Here is a 22,500-nt window from a genome sequence, read left to right as displayed (position 1 = left end):
GTCTCCCTCTCAGACTCCATACTGTCTCAATAAAGAACCTTCTCTCCTGTGTCTCTCCTACTCTGTCTCCCTCTCAGCCTTCCTATTGTCTCAATAAAGAACCTTCTCTCCTGTGTCTCCTCTACTCTGTCTCCCTCTCAGCCTCTCTACTGTCTCAATAAAGAACCTTCTCTCCTGTGTCTCTCCTAGTCTCCCTCCCTCTCAGCCTTCCTACTGTCTCAATAAAGAACCTTCTCTCCTGTGTCTCTCCTCTACTCTGTCTCCCTATCAGCCTTCCTACTCTCTCAATAAAGAACCTTCTCTCCTGTGTCTCTCCTACTCTGTCTTCCTCTCAGCCTCTCTACGGTCTCAATAAAGAACATTCTCTCCTGTGTCTCCTCTACTCTGTCTCCCTCTCAGCCTTCCTACTGTCTCAATAAAGAACCTTCTCTCCTGTGTCTCTCCTACTCTGTCTCCCTCTCAGCCTCCCTACTGTCTCAATAAAGAACCTTCTCTCCTGTGTCTCCTCTACTCTGTCTCCCTCTCAGCCTTCCTACTGTCTCAATAAAGAACCTTCTCTCCTGTGTCTCCTCTACTCTGTCTCCCTCTCAGCCTCTCTACTGTCTCAATAAAGAACCATCTCTCCTGTGTCTCCTCTACTCTGTCTCCCTCTCAGCCTCCATACTGTCTCAATAAAGAACCTTCTCTCCTGTGTCTCCTCTACTATGTCTCCCTCTCAGCCTCTCTACTGTCTCAATAAAGAACCTTCTCTCCTGTGTCTCCTCCACTCTGTCTCCCTCTCAGCCTCTCTACGATCTCAATAAAGAACCTTCTCTCCTGTGTCTCCTCCACTCTGTCTCCCTCTCAGCCTCTCTACTGTCTCAATAAAGAACCTTCTCTCCTGTGTCTCCTCTACTCTGTCTCCCTCTCAGCCTCTCTACTGTCTCAATAAAGAACCTTCGCTCCTGTGTCTCCCTCTCAGCCTCCATACTGTCTCAATAAAGAACCTTCTCTCCTGTGTCTCTCCTACTCTGTCTCCCTCTCAGCCTCTCTACTGTCTCAATAAAGAACCTTCTCTCCTGTGTCTCTCCTAGTCTGTCTCCCTCTCAGCCTCTCTACGGTCTCAATAAAGAACCCTCTCTCCTGTGTCTCTCCTAGTCTGTCTCCCTCTCAGCCTCTCTACGGTCTCAATAAAGAACCTTCTCTCCTGTGTCTCCTCTACTCTGTCTCCCTCTCCCAGCCTCCCTACCATCTCAATAAAGAACCTTCTCTCCTGTGTCTCTCCTAGTCTGTCTCCCTCTCAGCCTCTCTACGGTCTCAATAAAGAACCTTCTCTCCTGTGTCTCCCCTACTCTGTCTCCCTCTCCCAGCCTCCCTACCATCTCAATAAAGAACCTTCTCTCCTGTGTCTCCTATCCTCTGTCTCCCTCCCAGCCTCTCTACTGTCTCAATAAAGAACCTTCTCTCCTGTGTCTCCTCTCCTCTGTCTCCCTCCCAGCCTCTCTACTGTCTCAATAAAGAACCTTCTCTCCTGTGTCTCTCCTACTCTGTCTCCCTCTCAGCCTTCCTACTGTCTCAATAAAGAACCTTCTCTCCTGTGTCTCCTCTACTCTGTCTCCCTCTCAGCCTCTCTACTGTCTCAATAAAGAACCTTCTCTCCTGTGTCTCTCCTACTCTGTCTCCCTCCCACCCTCTCTACTGTCTCAATAAGTAACATTCTTTCCTGTGTCTCCACCCTGTCTCCCTCTCAGCCTCTCTACGGTCTCAATAAAGAACCTTCTCTCCTGTGTCTCCTCTACTCTGTCTCCCTCTCAGCCTTCCTACTGTCTCAATAAAGAACCTTCTCTCCTGTGTCTCTCCTAGTCTGTCTCCCTCTCAGCCTCTCTACTGTCTCAATAAAGAACCTTCTCTCCTGTGTCTCCCCTACTCTGTCTCCCTCTCAGCCTCTCTACTGTCTCAATAAAGAACCTTCTCTCCTGTATCTCCTCTACTCTGTCTCCCTCTCAGCCTCTCTACGGTCTTGATAAAGAACCTTCTCTCCTGTGTCTCCCTCTCAGTCTCTCTACTCTCTCAATTAAGAACCTTCTCTCCTGTGTCTCCTCTACTCTGTCTCCCTCTCAGCCTCTCTACTGTCTCAATAAAGAACCTTCTCTCCTGTATCTCCTCTACTCTGTCTCCCTCTCAGCCTCTCTACGGTCTTGATAAAGAACCTTCTCTCCTGTGTCTCCCTCTCAGTCTCTCTACTGTCTCAATAAAGAACCTTCTCTCCTGTGTCTCCTCTACTCTGCCTCCCTCTCAGCCTCTCTACTGTCTCAATAAAGAACCTTCTCTCCTGTGTCTCTCCTACTCTGTCTCCCTCTCAGCCTCCATACTGTCTCAATAAAGAACCTTCTCTCCTGTGTCTCCTCTACTCTGTCTCCCTCTCAGCCTCTCTACTGTCTCAATAAATCATCAAATTCAAATCAAATTTATTTATAGGGCCCAACAACACACGTTAATGTCCCCATGGGCCGTACAGATCTTCTTTAAACAAGTCAAGAAGAAAACATAACAATAAGTCAAGAACAGAACAAGAACACCATAAGGTGCAAACATTTTTAGATGGATGCAAATAAATGAAAGAATGCAAGCACTCCCAGACATACCCCACGCGAAGGTAAGGAAAAACTCACTAAAACCTAACAATAGGGAAAAAAAGCTCCACAGGCAGTGTGGAGGAGAGAAACCTTAGAAGGGCCATTCAAGGGGGGATCTCCCTTCTTAGATGTTGGTGATAGTAGTGTTGCAGACGGACAGTTGGTAAGCATGCACTCATGTGTGTAGTGGAACACAGATGAGTGCATGCAATAGCAACTGTACATTTTGAAAAATTAAAGATAGAGCTAATAGCGATAGCAACTGAACATTTTGAAAGATTAAAGATAGATAAAGAATAGATAAAGAACCTTCTCTCCTGTGTCTCTCCTCTACTCTGTCTCCCTCTCAGCCTCTCTACTGTCTCAATAAAGAACCTTCTCTCCTGTCTCTCCTCTACTCTGTCTCCCTCTCAGCCTCTCTACTGTCTCAATAAAGAACCTTCTCTCCTGTGTCTCTCCTACTCCATCTCCCTCTCAGCCTCTCAACAAAGAACACACACTGAGGGGAGTGAGCCACTCACTCTCCTTTCAAACACTGATACACCTACGCCTCATGCAATCACACCGGCTCGAAGACAGAGACCTCACCTGCATAACAACAACTGAATCACCAGCAGCGGGAGTCTGAATTGAAACAGTGGCAGTCAACACAGAAACAGCACAGTGCGCCGGTCAACACAGAAACAGCACAGTGCGCGGTCAGCACAGAAACAGCACAGTGCGCGGTCAGCACAGAAACAGCACAGTGCGCGGTCAACACAGAAACAGCACAGTGCGCGGTCAGCACAGAAACAGCACAGTGCGCGGTCAGCACAGAAACAGCACAGTGCGCGGTCAACACAGAAACAGCACAGTGCGCGGTCAGCACAGAAACAGCACAGTGCGCGGTCAGCACAGAAACAGCACAGTGCGCGGTCAACACAGAAACAGCACAGTGCGCGGTCAGCACAGAAACAGCACAGTGGCGGTCAACACAGAAACAGCACAGTGGCGGTCAACACAGAAACAGCACAGTGCGCGGTCAGCACAGAAACAGCACAGTGCCGGTCAACATAGAAACAGCACAGTGGCGGTCAACACCACCCCGCGCGGTGCCAGCGCCCCGTGCCCAGTGGTGATGTCACTTGGAATGATTCAGCGTTTCTGTTTGCTGACACGGGCGGGCGGCCAGGAGGGAGGCACGGAGGGCGGGAGGGAGGGAGGGAGGGAGGGAGGGAGGGCGGGGGGGAGGGAGGGAGGGAGGGAGGGCGGGGGGGAGGGCGGGAGGGACACGAGACGCCCCCGTCTCGCGCCGCTTCCCGGTCTGAGTAATGGCTTCGACAATTACAAAGCCGCCAGGCCCTTCCAAGCGCTATCGATCGCGGTGCTAGTTAAGCATAAACACAATGTTTGTTCTGGTGAGCCGTCCCTCTGAGCCGCGGACCGGGAGCCGCTTTTTTCACCTGTGAGTAAAAACTAGGGAATCCGGGCAATTTGGATAATTGAGTGAAGCGTTAACACTCCCCCACTTTACCAAATAGCTCTCAGCTGCGTGCAGTCGTTAAGGAAAAGAAGTCCAGACGGAGGTCGCGCGGAGAATTTGCAATAAACGCAGCCGCGGATGAACGAGCCAACGGATTCATCAACCCTCTGTGAGCCTACCTGAGCCGCTCTGTGAGCCTACCTGAGTCGCTCTGTGAGCCTACCTGAGCCGCTCTGTGAGCCTACCTGAGTCGCTCTGTGAGCCTACCTGAGGGAGTCGCTCTGTGAGCCTACCTGAGCCGCTCTGTGAGCCTACCTGAGTCGCTCTGTGAGCCTACCTGAGGGAGTCGCTCTGTGAGCCTACCTGAAGGGAGTCGCTCTGTGAGCCTACCTGAAGGGAGTCGCTCTGTGAGCCTACCTGAAGGGAGTCGCTCCGTGAGCCTACCTGAAGGGAGTTGCTCTGTGAGCCTACCTGAAGGGAGTCGCTCTGTGAGCCTACCTGAAGGGAGTCGCTCTGTGAGCCTACCTGAAGGGAGTCGCTCTGTGAGCCTACCTGAAGGGAGTCGCTCTGTGAGCCTACCTGAAGGGAGTCGCTCTGTGAGCCTACCTGAGCCGCTCTGTGAGCCTACCTGAAGGGAGTCGCTCTGTGAGCCTACCTGAGGGAGTCGCTCTGTGAGCCTACCTGAGCCGCTCTGTGAGCCTACCTGAGGGAGTCGCTCTGTGAGCCTACCTGAAGGGAGCCGCTCTGTGAGCCTACCTGAGCCGCTCTGTGAGCCTACCTGAGCCGCTCTGTGAGCCTACCTGAGGGGAGTCGCTCTGTGAGCCTACCTGAGCCGCTCTGTGAGCCTACCTGAGCCGCTCTGTGAGCCTACCTGAGGGGAGTCGCTCTGTGAGCCTACCTGAGCTGCTCTGTGAGCCTACCTGAGCTGCTCTGTGAGCCTACCTGAGCCGCTCTGTGAGCCTACCTGAGGGGAGTCGCTCTGTGAGCCTACCTGAGCCGCTCTGTGAGCCTACCTGAGCCGCTCTGTGAGCCTACCTGAGGGGAGTCGCTCTGTGAGCCTACCTGAGCCGCTCTGTGAGCCTACCTGAGCCGCTCTGTGAGCCTACCTGAGGGGAGTCGCTCTGTGAGCCTACCTGAGCTGCTCTGTGAGCCTACCTGAGCTGCTCTGTGAGCCTACCTGAGCCGCTCTGTGAGCCTACCTGAGCCGCTCTGTGAGCCTACCTGAGCCGCTCTGTGAGCCTACCTGAGCCGCTCTGTGAGCCTACCTGAAGGGAGCCGCTCTGTGAGCCTACCTGAGCCGCTCTGTGAGCCTACCTGAGCCGCTCTGTGAGCCTACCTGAAGGGAGTCGCTCTGTGAGCCTACCTGAAGGGAGTCGCTCTGTGAGCCTACCTGACCTGAGTCGCTCTGTGAGCCTACCTGATGGGAGTCGCTCTGTGAGCCTACCTGACCTGAGTCGCTCTGTGAGCCTACCTGAGGGGAGTCGCTCTGTGAGCCTACCTGACCTGAGTCGCTCTGTGAGCCTACCTGAAGGGAGTCGCTCTGTGAGCCTACCTGAGGGGAGCCGCTCCGTGAGCCTACCTGAGCTGCTCTGTGAGCCTACCTGAGGGGAGCTGCTCTGTGAGCCTACCTGAGGGGAGCTGCTCTGTGAGCCTACCTGAAGGGAGTCGCTCTGTGAGCCTACCTGAAGGGAGTCGCTCTGTGAGCCTACCTGAAGGGAGTCGCTCCGTGAGCCTACCTGAAGGGAGTCGCTCTGTGAGCCTACCTGAGCCGCTCTGTGAGCCTACCTGAGTCGCTCTGTGAGCCTACCTACCTGAGTCCGACTTCTTGGTGTACTTTTTGCTCTGGCCTCGGATGACCAGGATAAAGATGAGGAGGAGGATGAAGATGAGGCCCACCAGAGCGATCACCACGAGGAACCACCACTCCTCGTAGAACGGAGACACCTTCTGGGCTGAACACATCACGGATACAAGAGGAGATAAGTTAAGACAAGATCCCCCTTCATTGATCCCCTCCCCCGTCTTAGCAGCACGGGGGAGGGGGGAGGGGAGGTACAGGTATGGGCAGGGTAATAGCAGAAAGACATAAATATAGGCGACACAATGTTATCTGAATATAAAAATATGAGAGAAATAAACAGGTGCAGATGAGGGTCTGGATGCCCTCGGCTATATTATACGTTACAATAAATATGGGCAGAACAATAAATAAATAACGCACATCCTCCGTTCCTTGGTGCCGCTGAGCCAAACTGTAAAAACAGTAGTACATGAAACAAAGCGGGGCTCGCAACTCACTTCTGATGCTACAAGGTGTTTTAATTGTGACAAAAAAATAGCAGTCACAATTAAAATACCTTGAAGCATCAGAAGTGAGTTGCGAGCCCCGCTTTGTTTCACAATAAATATAGGCAACACAAACATTTTATCGGAATATATGCTATGACATACTTAAAGGAAACAGTATAGGTGCAGTATACACAAGGTACCCTAACCTAACTGGCACGATATACGCCATACGTTATAGTCCGTGCAGGTTTCGGTGGTTAAGAGTCAGACACACTTGGTGGTCAGACGTTCCTAATAGGTCTCGAGTGTCTAGTATCTATAATGAATTAGTACTTAATTGTGCATTATTCATTGTTCATTTGAAAGCATGATTAACCTGATATGGAAGGGGAGGGGGCACTGGGGGACCCGTAGCCGTAGTCGTTGACCCCGATGACCCGGAAGTCATAGGTGAGCCCCTCTTTGAGCATGTCCAGGTTGAGCGTGTATGATGTCACTTCCTTTGGAATGTCTTTGATGAGGATATCCCACAGTCCTTCATCTAAACACAAAAGAAAACACTAATTATATATTCCATATAATCCTTCTATATACCTACTTATACACCTGCATATAACCCATATAATTCTGTATGATAGCATGTGAAATAATGCTGTATATACCGTATATGAAGTGGTGGTGAAGGAGGCAATTTCCACCCTACATCGTGGGGAGCGCTTTGAGTGTCTGAAGCTGAATGACTTACTACCATAGTGTCTTTATACCTGTATCACTGTACATATTAATACAAATCAATATAACCATATATCAATATATCTAGGTTTGAAGGACCGCAATGGAAACAAGCCTATGGCTTTATTGTGTTTTTTAATCCTATTGGTAAATGGTGGGCTGATATGTATACCTGTTAATTGTTGTGTTATTCATACCTCTTAACATGCAACGGGTCGTATATACGTCCCGTTTCGCACTTGCACTTTTTGTTTGCTCTCGTTTGCCAGCTTGGGGCTGCATTTTTCGCCAATCATGTAATATACCGTTCAAAAGTTGAATTTGCCGCCTTTCGAACGCCACCTCACTCGACCAATTGCGTGCCTCGGCTCTCGAGTTACATGACGATATGTCAGGCGAGCGTCTTTTTACAGGCCGCACGTCAAATGACCACGTCTGACTGTATACGCTTTCGAACTGACCTCTCAGTGTTGTAGCCAACGAGCGTCCGCTTCCAACGATACCCAAGTGAGGGGTGCGAGCGGGGGAAGTAGGTGAAAGTTGACGAGCGAAAATTTGTTGTGACTGAAGGTTCAGAACGCACGGAGGTGGATAGCCATTTTGAATTTTCACGTTTTCTTTTTACTAAAACCTTTCTCAAGCACTCATTTTTGAATGGATTTTTATAGGATTTGGACCTGTACTACACAAGACTTCAGGCTATGTAACCGCCGTGTTTTCCAGCTCATACCTCTATGCTGGAACTTAAAAACAGGAATCTGACAACCACTAAAGAGAAATGTGAGTACACGAGTTCAAGTTCAACTCAAGTTCAAACCTCTGTTACTCTATTTCATTAGCACTAAAAGTGATTATCCTTTGTTGCTTTAGTAACTTCAGAATGTTAGATGCAGCTCTCAGGACTGTGAGCTCTGCTACCGCGGTGATCGTGCCGTGTCGGCGCTGTGGCTCCATGTGGCTGGAATTCATTTGGTAACATGGTTGCTGTTCCACCAGGGGGCGCAAAGTCAAGTTGGAATTCACAACCAAGATACGTCATCTGGGATTCGCTGTGCATATCCTGTGCACTGTGATATATAAAGCTGATTTGATTAATTTAGGACAGGTATTGTAACCTGGACACTCGCAATGGATATGTTTGTGGTCCGCAAATGACATCACGCCATAAATCCATCTCTACACAGACTGTATGAATTAATGTTGCGTTTTTCTTCTTCAAATGTAGCCAAGAGTAAAGACCCTAACCGTGTAAAAACAGCAGTCAAAGTGTATATTTTCAGCATTGCGTTTGTTTACCAACTGTTATTAGTGAAATATAAGATTATCGAAATCTCAGGACATGGGAGTCGGACACCGGCGCATTATTGACGGAAGGAACCCGTCTGGGACCCTTTAGCTCAACTGGTGGACGCGGCTGCCTGGTGAGCATGAGATCACGAGTTAAAATCTCTCTGTTACATTATTATTTCTATATCATACTATTAATGATGTTAATATTGATTATATGATTGTTGTTATTGTGGTGTGTAATGGGAGAAGATGATGGATGAGGGGGTGTTAGAGCCTGTCTGGACGGTTGGACCCATCCTCACTCCTTCTCTTGTTGAGGTACTGGCCCAGAGTAGGGTTGGGCACCGAGAACCGGTTCTAATAGGAACTGGTTCCTAACTTCCGGTTCTGGAACATATTTGCATTTCGATTCTTAATTTCTATTCTTAAAATCTATTTTAATTTTAAATTTTTTACTTTGTTAATTAATACCCTAGTTACAGTACAGCAACCAAATGAAACTGTATCAATCAACTGACAATGTGAATACTATGACATTTTTTTGAGATTTTTCAAAAAGAAAAAAAACGAAAAAAAGTATAATATTTTTAATATATATATATATATATATATATATATATATATATATATATATATATATATATATATATATATATATATATATATTTAAAAATATTATACTTTTTTAATTTTTTTTTAAGTCGATCAACGACTAACGGCACATTTTGGCCAATCCTAGTCGACCATCCAAATCCTTAGTCGGGGACAGCCCTAATGCATATACAGTATAGAAGATAAAAGAATAATAAATATGCTACCCTCTCTTTCCTATACCGATAGCCATGATCGTACAGACCTTTTGAAGCCAGTTAACCCGGGGGCCTGTTTAATGCTGCTGGGCAGGCTGTTCCACATAACTGCAGCTGAATAAAGGAAGGTCAGCTGGCCGTACGAAATAGATGGGGAGCTGCAGGACTAGAATCCGCTGTATTTGCATTCCAAAGTACCAACACCTTGGCCTGCTCCTTACAAGAAATTCTAAATACCTGGACAGGAAAGCTCTTGCAGGGGTGTTAGTTCAGTGTCACTTCGACTATGCTTGCTTGTCCTGGTATGACAGTGCCCCCAGCAACATGACAAATAGACTTCAAACTGCCCAGAACAAGCTACGGTAGGTAGGATAGTCCTGCAGCCAGTGATGCAGTGGTCATGGGACGGGGTTGCACGCCATTCCAGGTCTTTGAGCAGGAGCACGTGCATGCACATGCACGCGCGTGCACACAAGAATGCATTCCACTCGACTCTGCGCCAAGTACCCACCTGGCTACTTTGCATAACAATAGCTCAGGTCACCAGGTGTGTTAAAATACTACAGTTGGAACATTCAACACAAAACCAGTGAATGCAATGTGTTACATTCCATTCCTAGAGGCAATTAGGCATTGTCTTTATTCATGAGGGGACATTTATGCACGTGATGTCATTAAAACATAGTGCAACCAGATATAAAATCACCACTGCACCACTGCCTGCAGCTCCCCACTTATTTCGTACAATATATAAGGGGACTGCATGTTGTTTATTCACTGTAAAACAATTTGTAAAACTTCATCGGGAATCGAACCCGGGTCACGAGACCGGGAACCATGGGTTTCACCACTACACCACCGGCGCTCTGAAAAAAAAGATGGAATTGAATCATAGTAAAATGTTGTAAAACGATGTTGTACTGTATTTTTTATCATTGAGTTAGTTAGTTAGTTAGTTAGTTCAGAGCGTGTGTACAATATAAAATGTTTATATAACTCTTGAATGAAGTAAAAATGTTATTTTAGGTTCGTAAGAGATTTTGTTTATGTATGATATTGCGAGAAAGGGGCAGGGCTAGATAAGCATTTGCTTCCTTCTGCTCCTTCTCAAACTAATTTGTTTATAAATGAATGAACAATGTAAGATTTCATTTTAAATTTGTTTCTTTAGTTTATCATTTTTATTGTGTTTTTATATGGTTGATTGTTCAAGATAAAATAAACTCAACTCAACTCCAAATGGCCCGACAGCCGTACATAGTATTTTTTTTATTTTCCATTTAAAATGTATTACGATAGTTAACCTCACGTTGAACGGGGATTCTCAGTTCTCTCTCCAACGCTACAGTACAGTTAAACATATCTTGCATTCATTTGAACTATTGTACATAATCTATAGAGTTTAGTTTAGTTCAGAGCGTGTCTGTATACAATATAAAAAGTTTATATAACTCTTGAATGAAGTAAATGGCCCGACAGCAGTAATAATCACCAGCTACTGCATAATCGAGCTGATCTGTGCCTCGGATGGATATAATCACCGGTGTAACTCGAGCGCCCCTACTGGTTCAATATACCGTTAACCTGGCAGTGTCGTTAACCTGGCAGTGTCGTTAACCAGGCAGCGCCCCCCCCCCCGCAGCAGAGCGTGAAATCCTAAGAGCTGCATCTGTACCTTTCAAAGGAGACCAGGCTCATGCATGTGCTAGCAATAAGCTAAGCTTTGCAAAAAAAGTATGCAGTCCTCAAAAACGAAAACAAAAATGGCCACTTTGACTTTTTGGTCCACCCGTTAAGAGGTTAAATCAATAAACTATTCAATCAATCAATCAATCAATCAATCAATCAATCAATCAATCAATCAATCAATCAATCAATCAATCAATATATATACTGGTATTAACATTTACAATAGCATTTCCATCCACTGTGAGACTGGACCCTGGAACCTTGTGCCTTGTCGGAACTCACCAGAGGGTCTGGCCTCGATGACGTAGCGTGTGATGGGGGCGCGGCCCGGGTCGCCACTGGTCCAGTGCAGCGTGAGGGCGGCGCCGTAGCGAGAGATGAAAGGTTCTCCGGGGGGGCCTGGAGCTCCTGGCGAAGACGAAGAGAGAACATGTGTAGAACAATAACGACGGGACATCATCACCAGACCAGACCATACGACTTAGATTCACACACATTACATGCTTCCAACACCCGGAATGTCCTCCAGCTGACTCTGAAGCTGAAGGTTCTTCTGCATTTAAAAGTATGACCTCCGACCGCTGTGTGTGTGTCCACTTGTAAACGCCTTAGCTGATCTTCTATTGTTTATTCTTATTTATTGTGCCTATATGTATTGATTGATTGATTGAATACTTTATTTTGACACAAATCGTATGACAAAAAAAACATTTTAAAAGACAAGACAATAACAGTGTCAATAACGCAGGTCAAAAATGGATAAAACACAATAAAGCCAAGGCTTGTTTCCATTGTGGTCCATACATGGAACATAAAAAGGCACAGAAACACAAATGGACATGTACACTGACAGGACACATTCTAAAAAAAAAATTATAAAAACACCTAACCTGACAACTCATACAGTTAACTAATGTTAAAAGAAAATCCGCAAACCCTTAAAAGCAACTTAAAAGCAACCTTACGTATGCAATTGCTGATAAACCGTGTCTTTGTTTTTTTGTGAGCTAGTCACCCACGAGTTGAAATAAAGGTTTGAAATGAAATGAAATGCACTGCAGTAATAGTGTCTTTCTCATGCGTGTCGGTGCCGACAAACTTCCTATGCTTCGTCTTTTGACGCGTCTGATCCATGCGAAGGCTCCTATCGCTTTTCTTCCTTTTTTTATTCTGTCAGAAAGCGTGTCCGCTTGTGCATTTCTCTCAAGAGACAAGAGGAACACAACACAACACAAGCTAGTAATATATTATCTAAGTGAAGGCTGGACAGCTGCAATCTACGTGATGCCAGTCAGCGGAACAACAGGATGAGTCGGTTCTGTTCGACACGGAAGAGGGGGGAATCTGAAAGCTGTTTCTGTTGTGTCTGTTTCTTTCTGTTGTGCTATAAGGATTGGATATAGAATATAGAATATAGAATAGTATAGATGCTTCAAAGGTGAAGCTAGTTGAATTGGCTGGTGTTAACCTAGCTCTAGTGATGAGCTTTGTATGCATTACACATATACAAACTTACAAAGCTCTATATTGAACCACATTACATACTGTATACAGTACAAAGCTCTATTTACACATATACAAAGATCTATATTGAACCACATTACATATATACTAAGATCTATATTGAGCCACATTACACATATACAAAGTTATATAACGAACCACATTACATATATACACAGCTCTATAACGAACCACATTACATACTGTGTATACAAAGCTCTATAATTCACCACATTACATACTGTATATACAAAGCTCTATAATTCACCACATTACATACTGTATATACAAAGCTCTATAATTCACCACATTACATACTGTATATACAAAGCTCTATATTGAACCACATTACATACTGTATATACAAAGCTCTATAATTCACCACATTACATACTGTGTATACAAAGCTCTATAATTCACCACATTACATACTGTATATACAAAGCTCTATAACGAACCACAGTGGATTCTCAGGGTTAAGTCAACACTCGTCCTGCCTAACTATCGCAAGTGCACGTTGTGTTTTTGAAAGGATCAACAGAAAGCTCAAAGAGGCTTGACAAAGACCACATTATGTAACGCACACAGAGCTGGTCAATAGAGCTGGTGTTGACCGGGCCATGAGAGAGAGAGGGAGCAGCAGCAATGTGAACATGATTAGCAGGAAGAGAGCTGTCCCAGCAGTTTTCTTATCAGTCCTGGACGATGGTGATGTCATCTATAGGCCTGCTGCTGCGACCTCGACCCTTAAATCCCTGGACTTAACTCTGCCCTCAGATTCATCACTAATGATAGATACCACACTCATCGCTGTGCCCTTTATGAGAAGGTTGGTTGGTCCTCGCTGATGGAGAGGCGCAACAAACACGGGTATTTGTTCATCTTTAAGGCCCGTATTGGTAAGCTACCTCCTTATACTAACATCATTTTTAAAGCTTGAGATTCTCCCCTCAATCAAGTTGTACACGTTTTTTAATTGATTGTTATTCCCATCAAATCCCGCATCACCTACAAAACCCTCCTCATCACTTACAAGTCCCTCCATTCTCTGGCACCTCAGTCAGTACCTCACTGACCTCCTCCACCCCTCCACTCAGTCACGGTCAGCTTTCCATTCCCCGAACCAGACTGCAGAGACCTTTGGGAACAGAGCTTTCAGCGTGGCAGCTCCCACCCTCTGGAACTCCCTCCCTGCAGAACTCTGAGAACTCTGGACTGCTTCAAGGAACTCCTCAAAACTCACCTCTTTACCATGGCCTTTGACCTCTAGCCTCCGATACTTAATGTTGTGTGTCGGTCTACCATGTTAGTCTCCTGTCTCCTGTGTAAAGTGGCCTTGGGTTTCACGAAAGGCGCTATATAAAATTTAGTTATTATTACTTATTGTTCTTATTGTGAGTTTAAAGAAAGGTTTGAAATTAAATGAAAATGAAAATGTCCCACCTTCTCCAGGGCCGGTGGTGATGTTGGCCTCCACCTCGGGCCCATAGGTGAGGGTTTTGGCGCGGATTCGGAAGTTGTAGGTGACGCCGTCTGCCAGGTCTTTGATCTTCATCCAGAGGGGGGCGCTGCCTTTCACATCTACCGTCACTATCTTACTGACACCTGGAGTGCGAGGAGAGGAGTCTGTACAGGGAACACTAAGGCGCTAGATGCTGCTTCCTACAAGCTGCTGTCACACACACACACACACACACATGCAGTCAAGCACCCATATATAGCCACATTGGTCTATTATAAAATTATGAAAATAATGTACAGAGCTAAAGCAGAGTTACTCCTGGACTGTGCAGTTACTCCAGGAGAGCAAATATGATTTGAGAGTTAAGTTTACTGTTAAAAAATCTAAGAAGTCATTCGCTTTTTGTTTTCAAATAAATGGTTTGTATAGCTATTTTTTAGGGTTACAAATGTGAATAATTACTACTTACTACTACTACTACTACTACTACTACTACTACTACTACTACTACTACTACTACTACTACTACTACTACTACTACTACTACTACTACTACTACTACTACTACTACTGCTACTATTACTACTACTACTACTACTACTACTACTATTACTACTACTACTACTACTACTACTACTACTACTACTACTACTACTGCTACTACTACTACTACTACTACTACTACTACTACTACTATTACTACTACTGCTACTGCTACTACTCACTATAACCACAAAGTAATTAGCATAGAAATAGACACACACACACACACACACACGCACCCACAATCCACATAGCTTAGTCATGGTTCAGATCTTCCAACGTCCCCATCGACTTGATGTGTCATCAGAGTGTACACTACACACCCCTGCCTCGTCTATAGACATAAATAGACTATAAATCCAGCAGCACCCACAGACAGAGGTGCTACTAGTCAGGGAGGGGGGGGGGGGGGGGGGGGGGGGTGTCTCCAGTCCAAAGACTGTCCCCGTTGTCTCTCGCACCGCTCCCGGCTCCGCCCCGGACTCCATTAGTGGCCACGTGGGCTCACGGAACCACCGTGGCGGCTGCTTAGCATTCCACCTTCTGCTCCCAATTACTTAAGAATCCGATTTTTGGCAACCACACTTAGACAACTATTAGCCATGCTTCACTCCGAGAGACAGGAGGAAGCCCTGGAAGGCCCCGACCGACGGACCCCGGCGTACTTCATTACCAGCCGTCACATGCCCCCCCACACGCGGCTACGGGGGCCCTATGTCCATCTGTTACACATTAGTGCGTTGGCGTTTGGCAGTATAGGTTCAAAAGAGCACGGTCGCTGTGTTAGCTGGTTGTAAATCATTGAGTGGAAGCTAGCTGAGGAATGTCAAGGTACGGGGCAGAGTTCTACACCGGGGGGGGCTCTCACCGTCCACCGGCGTGCAGGGCTCGTAGACCAGGCGGTAGCCCTCCAGGATGCCGTTGGCCTGCTTGGGCTCGCCCCAGGACATGTTGACCGACGTGGTGGTCAGCTCGCTGAAGTGGATGAAGCAGGGGGCACTGGGCGCTGTGGGGGATGAGATTAGAATGTTTTTTTTCCCCACAGAGAGCTCGGATATACAGTAACGGGAACCGCGCGGGTGTGGCTGGTGTGGATCATCGACCATCTTTACATACATTTACATTTTGTCATTTAGCTGACGCTTTTATCCAAAGAGACTTACATGTTCTGTACGACAAGTCAGCAGGGAGGGTGCAACTCTATCAGCTGAGTAACAATGTTCATCAAACAGTGTTGAAACTTGGGTGCTGCCGTGTTGAGTGCATAGCAGTAGAGACATATTAGTAGAGTAGGTAGCAATATAGACAAGGAATATCATTTAGTAGTACTTATTTACTTATTTAGTAATACTCTTTCTTAAGTAGGAAGAGTGCATCATAGTAGAAGACAGAAGACATACACATCTATAACTCACAAAGGATTCTCTCAAAAGCAACTGGGAGAGAGGTCTGTGAGTAAGACATGCGTCATGCAAAGACCTCCATCGAATTATGTCTTTTTTCCTTATTGTATTACTTGTATTATAATTATGGTATTTATTTAAACTGTGTGTGGGAATACAATAATTATTGGGAGGAGGGTTGACATGTTTACACCATAATCGGAGTAATCTCATCTGCTGGAGGTTTTCACACGGGGGCGGCCAACATATCTTCCTTAACGTATCGAGTCGTTGCGGTGATATTTACAACCTATATCGACGTTGCAGCCTTCTGGCCCCGGGAGGCTTCGGCAATAGATAACCGAGAGGGAAAGTTACAACGGGCGCGACGCCAATACTATCACCGAGGGAGCAATGTGACCGGACTTTATTACAGGATAAGGAAGTAGATCGGCGGCGGCGGCGCTGGCCTCGGACAGGAGGACGATTGACATAAACGATCAATAATTGCAGTATGTTAGATCGCACGAAAACAGGAATATTGAAAGGGCGGTCTGTTCTCAGCGGAGACGCGGCGGGGGACGTAGACATGTTCATCAAGTGGTTCCCATAGAGCGGGGTAATAATAATTAGGCTAGATTACTCTAGTGTAGTAAACATAGTAATTATCACAGCTGTGGCGGTTAGATCCTACTCGAGATGAACTAATCAAGCGTAGGGCGGCGCCAGTGGCGTGCAGAGATAGTGCTGAAGGGGGGCTTGAGCCCCTGCCCTTTTGCCCCCCAAAAAGTAAAATGTTTTGTATTTATTTTTTTCAAATATGAAGACGGAATATGTATACTACTATCCACGAAAAAAATACACCTTATCAATTTAGAAAGTACCCCGCATGCACCCCCCATGTCGTGAGCCCCTGCCCCCCAAATTGTCTGTGTGTGCACGCCCCTGGCAATACAGTTAAGATCAATACGACAGCGAGGGGAGAGAGGATTCTCTGAGGCTGCGTTCACACCACAAGCGAGAGTGGCCCAAATCTGATATTTTCGCTCGTTATGTGACTCAGACTCAGATTGTTTCACGACAGTGTGAACGGCACAACTCACATGGACTCGTGATCTTTTCAATTCTGATTGGGGTCACTTTACTACATGGTCCCGACTCCTAAATCAACAGGTCAGATTCTTTGCAACGCGACCTCAGTCTGAACAGTCGTGCGACTTTCATGCAAACTTAACATTTGTCACAATACATTTTCTTTTATTTTCGTCCATCTTCGTTATTGTTTATTTGCGCATGCGGGTCAGTTCAACAGCGTGTGGCCAGTTCACACTGGAATCTGATATTGGACACATTTAAAAAAACAGCCAAACCAAAAGAAAAGATCAGATCTGAGCAATAAATCAGGAATCGAGAACTCGTGTCTGATTCAGCTACTTAGCATAATACACAATTTAAAAAGCTAACTCTCTCCCTGCGCACACGGGCCTGTTTAAAACCCACCCGTGACCCCGAGAGAGAGAGAGAGTTCCCCCCCGCTGACCCTGCCCGGGCCCAGGCTTACTGTCAGGACTTAGCTGCAAATTCTGCAGAAAATTCACCAAAAGCTTGTGTTGGCCTCCTTCCCAGTGGCCCTGCGGTGCACAGAGCCAAAATTCCTGCCTGTGTGTTTTTTTTAAAGTTCTCAGCACTTTGTATACCCCTCTCTCTCCGCTAGTGTCACAAGCCTTGTAGGGAGGGGGGGAGGGGGGGGGGAGGGGGGGAGGGGGGGGGGGGGCAGGCGGAGAAGACAAGAGACATTTACTCTGTAAACTGTTCCTGCGCTACAACCGCGCAGAGGAAGTGGTTTGGCTGAACACAAGGCGTCTTTGTGTAGCTGGGGGCCAAAAAAAACCCTAATCCACATGTGTCGTCCGCCCCCCCCTCCCCTCCCCTCTCCCCCCTCCCCGGCCCTTTCCTCCTCCGCTGTCGTCAAAGGCCTCCCATCCCTGTGGCTCGTCGTAGAAGGTGGTGCCAAAAGAGCCCTGTGACCCCGCCCCCGTCCGCATGACCCCGCCCCCGTCCACATGACCCCGCCCCCGTTCCCGTGACGCCGCCCCCCTGCTGCAATTCTCATGATACGGTTCCAAATAATGTGCCTTTGGCGCCGCATTATTATATGACTGTATATTTTCAGACTGTATATTTTCGGACTGTACATACTGTACATATTTTAGACTGTGTGTTTCTATTTTTGTTCCTATTCTTATTTTAGATGTTTTGACTAACTGAATGTTCATTGTGACCGGCGATCTGTGGTGGTGCAGAAAGTCCCTCGGGATCAATAAAGTACTTCTATTGTATTCTATTCATTTCCTGTGGGGTCTGACTGCGGGACTACCTTTATTTATAAGAATCCTTCGAGATGAAACACATTGACTCAAGATGCGCGCTCTCGTCTCCTAGTTCCTCATTCGTGCAGCGGAGACCTTTTTGTGATTACAGAGGCGTGCGTTGTGTGACCTGGGAGCGCGACTTCTCCATTGCACTTTGAACACTTCAATGAGGAAAATAATAATACTAAAAAAGAGTAGAATGATAAGAAATATCATGATTTCAAAGTGTGGTGTGTGTGTGTGTGTGTGTATGTGTGTGTGTGTGTGTGTGTGTGTGTGTGTGTGTGTGTGTGTGTGTGTGTGTCTGTGTGTGTGGGTGTGTGAATCACAGAGAGATACACAGATCGGCAGAGAGGGAGCTGAGGTCAAAGAGAGAAAGAAACCCAAACAGGAGATACACCTCACCTGCTTGCTGAGTGCGCCCTCTGGTGGGCAGGGAGCGCGGGCCGTCCCCGGCGGCGTTGAAGGCAGCCAGGCTGATCATGTAGGTGGTGTACCCCGTCAGGTTCTTCAGCTTGACGCCCAGCTCGGGCAGGAAGAGCGTCCGCAGCCTCTCCGTCTCGTTCTGGAGCTGGAACTCCCAGAAGTAGATCTACAAACAGAATAGGAAAGAATGTTAAGATGATATCGAATTCACACTGATGTTATTTTTAACCCCGGGAATGGTATATGTCAAGTGCATGATGTAAGCGCAGGGGGACTTGTGGTAACACTACATGGATTGGTGGTGGAGAGAGAGATAATAAATGATTGACACCTTGTATCCCTGAATGTCCCCGTTCTGGGCGTCCAGAGGGGGCGGGTCCCACACCAGGTCCAGCTGTGTGGCCGTCGAGGATTGGATGGCCACGCTTTGGGGCGGGGCGGTGGGGACTTTAAAGAAATGAGAAATGGAGAAGGCACGAGTCAGTATTGATTTTGATCATCGGCGAGGGAGGAAGACACAGGGAGTTTTGAAGTTTACAAGCAGAATGTGGATGCAGAAGAAATTTGCAACTTGAAATCTGCAAGCACTCTACGGACCTTTAAGGCCATGCTCAAAACCCACCTTTTCGCCATAAACAATCCATGAGCTAGTTTTTGTATTGTTGTATGTGTGGTGTATTAGGTCTGTCTGTTCTCTATCTGCTTGGTTGGCCCGCATGTACTTTTTCTGTTTTAGTTTTGTTCCTGTCTTTTTTGTTTCTCTTTCTTTCCCGGGATGCGCCCCGGGCCGATGTAACTATTGGTTGAGGGGCGCAATATAAATAAATGTATCATATCATATCATATCATATCAAATCACTCATAATTTTCATATAATGTCAAGTAATTATAGGTTACATGTGATTTATGGCGCTTAGAGGACCACAGCGGTCTTTGTCATTCTTCTTGTGATACAGAAATCTCTGCGTGGTTCTCTTTTCTTAATCTTTTACCGTTACTGAAAAATGTGGTAGTTGTTCTCATGGCAGATTGCCCACTGCCATAGGCTTCCAGTGTATCTGAAAATGTGTCTTAAACACCCCATGAAAGTCACCACGCAACACGAAACACCGTGCTAACATCTGTCTAAAACACCATGCTAACATCTGTCTAAAACACCATGCTGACATCTGTCTAAAACACCATGCTAACATCTGTCTAAAACACCATGCTAACATCTGTCTAAAACACCATGCTAACATCTGTCTAAAACACCATGCTAACATCTGTCTAAAACACCATGCTAACATCTGTCTAAAACACCATGCTAACATCTGTCTAAAACACCATGCTAACATCTGTCTAAAACACCATGCTAACATCTGTCTAAAACACCATGCTAACATCTGTCTAAAACACCATGCTAACATCTGTCTAAAACACCATGCTAACATCTGTCTAAAACACCATGCTAACATCTGTCTAAAACACCGTGCTGACATCTGTCTAAAACACCATGCTAACATCTGTCTAAAACACCATGCTAACATCTGTCTAAAACACCATGCTAACATCTGTCTAAAACACCGTGCTGACATCTGTCTAAAACACTGTGCTGACATCTGTCTAAAACACCATGCTAACATCTGTCTAAAACACCGTGCTGACATCTGTCTAAAACACCATGCTAACATCTGTCTAAAACACCATGCTGACATCTGTCTAAAACGATGATTATTACAAGAAGATTAAGAAAAAGGAACGGCACAGCGATTTTTGCATCAAGGCAAGAATGACTTGGAAGCCATGTTACGGACGGTGTCCTTATGTATGTATATAGAGGGAGTAATGTATGTTATCTGTTGTATATATAGGCATGTTTTGTTTGTTGTTGTCTTGTCTCCCTCTTGTGTCTACATATCCCATTCTCAGGTGTCTCCCAGTCCCAGTTGCAGCAGCAGCTGGTCAATCAGCAACTCACCCCAGTGCAGCGGCAGGTGAAACTGATTCTGCAATCAACATCCACTCTCTCCCTTCATATACCCCTTTTGTTTCAGTGTTAGTGAGCTCCCTGGTTCGTTTGGTCTGTGTGTGGTGGTAACTATACTTGGTCTGTGTGTGGTGGTAATTATACTTGGTCTGTGTCTGTGTGGGAGCTCATTTTGGTATGTCTTCAGTATAGAGCTGGTGAAGGCTCTGGCACTTTGTGCTGTCAGTTAGTTTAGGTCTTTAGTATAGTTTTGTGCTGTTTGTGTTCTGTAGGGCTGTGGCCTGTTTGGCATTAGTTTAGTATATGTACATTTCTGTTTTGTTTCTAACGTGTGTATTTATTCCTCGTCACCCAGCCTATGGTGATTGCTTTGCTTTGTATTAATCTTTTGTTTTGCACACAGGGACATTGAGGACAGGAAGATACCCTGGTTCTACATTTTGCATCACGTAGGTGACCTACTGTTAAAGACACCAGCCTTAGAAGTGAGCACCACCACCTGAACTTTGGGGCGTCCGCGCCTGTAAGGGGGGGTGGGCTTTTATTTCTTTTTGATATTTCATTTGGTGCTCACTGGTAAGTCCTCTTTGTCTCTGTGTTGCCGAGTTTTGTGTTTGTAAAATAAATATTATTATTTTGCAATTTGTCTCTTGCGTTTTGTGTCACTGCACCCTCACATACCCTGTCTGTGGCCTTGTGTTGCGTCTCCCCACTGGGGTACGTAACAGACTGGTATGATCCTTTAAGCTTAATGTAAACTCCATGCTTAATATTGACTGTCAACTTTACGCTTAACGTAAACTCCATGCTTAATATTGACTGTCAACTTTACGCTTAACGTAAACTCCATGCTTAATATTGACTGTCAACTTTACGCTTAACGTAAACTCCATGCTTAATATTGACTGTCAACTTTACGCTTAACGTAAACTCCATGCTTAATATTGACTGTCAAATTTGCGATTAACGCCCCAGGTCCACACTTAATGACCGTCAACTTTACACCAACTCCACGTTTAACGCTGACTGTCAAAACGAGACTTTCAAAATGTCGCACGGCTGAACATCAGAGGGCGGCTGAACATCAGTATACTGGCTACACATCTGTATACCTGCTGAACATCTGTGCACCTGAACACCTGTATACCTGCCACGGAGGGGAAGCGGGGAACTTACCCGCCTCTCCGACGAACACCTCCTGCGGTGCGCTGCTGGGCCCCTCCCCCACGGCGTTGTACACGCTCAGGCGGATCTCGTAGCGCTTGTGTTTACTCAGATCTACATGGCGGGAGGGAGGAGGAAGAGGGGGAAGAGGAGGGGGAGGAAGAGGAGGAGGGGGGGAGGAGGGGGAGGAGGAGGAGGGAGAGGAGGGGGAGGAGGAGGAGGAGGAGGAGGGGGGGGAAGAGGAGGAGGGGGAGGAGGAGGAGGAGGAGGGAGAGGAGGGGGAGGAGGAGGGGACGGGGATGACAAAAATAAGTAAAAAACAAGTCAGCCCGCGTATAACCTCGGAGAGACACGCCGTATAGCTGAGGAGAGAGAGCGAGCGAGAGAGTTAGAGAGAGAGAGAGAGAGAGAGAACGCTTATTGGTGTATGATAACCACATTCTGAGAGAGAGAGAGAGAGAGAGGAATAGAGAGATAGAGAGAGGAAGAGAGAGAGCGAGAGAGAGAGAAAGCGAGAGAGATAGAGAGAGAGCGAGAGAGCGAGAGCGAGAGAGAGAGAGATAGAGAGCGAGAGAGAGAGAGCGAAAGCGAGAGAGATAGAGAGAGGGAGCGAAAGTGAGAGAGACAGAGAGAGAGAGACGGAGATGATGGACGTGAAGACAGGAAGTGGGGGACCGAGGACACGGGGAGGAGACATTTGTCAGCGATCAGGAAAAAAGAAGGGAAAGGAAACATGGAGCGGAGCAGAGCAAACGACCGGGGGGCGGTGCGTCGAGATTAAAGTCAAACACGG

General features: G+C 46.6%; 1 protein-coding gene across 1 annotated transcript in view; it reads right to left on the bottom strand.

The window, feature by feature from the left end:
* Positions 1-22,500, bottom strand: part of LOC311240421 (protein sidekick-2-like) — a gene marked incomplete at both ends in the record, with an annotated part of 152,898 nt that overhangs the window by 25,119 nt on the left and 105,279 nt on the right. Inside the window, 8 exon segments of the mRNA XM_084329006.1 lie at positions 5,889-6,029; positions 6,743-6,907; positions 11,169-11,294; positions 13,833-13,994; positions 15,263-15,400; positions 18,554-18,740; positions 18,906-19,021; positions 21,720-21,821. Coding sequence (XP_084185132.1) covers positions 5,889-6,029; positions 6,743-6,907; positions 11,169-11,294; positions 13,833-13,994; positions 15,263-15,400; positions 18,554-18,740; positions 18,906-19,021; positions 21,720-21,821 — 1,137 coding nt within the window.

Source organism: Notolepis coatsorum (assembly GCF_963971535.1).
Source record: "Notolepis coatsorum genome assembly, chromosome: 14".
In the NCBI taxonomy this organism is placed as follows: Eukaryota; Metazoa; Chordata; class Actinopteri; order Aulopiformes; family Paralepididae; genus Notolepis; species Notolepis coatsorum.
The sequence above is the reverse complement of the archived record's forward strand: the minus strand, read 5'-3'. Positions and strand labels throughout refer to the sequence as shown.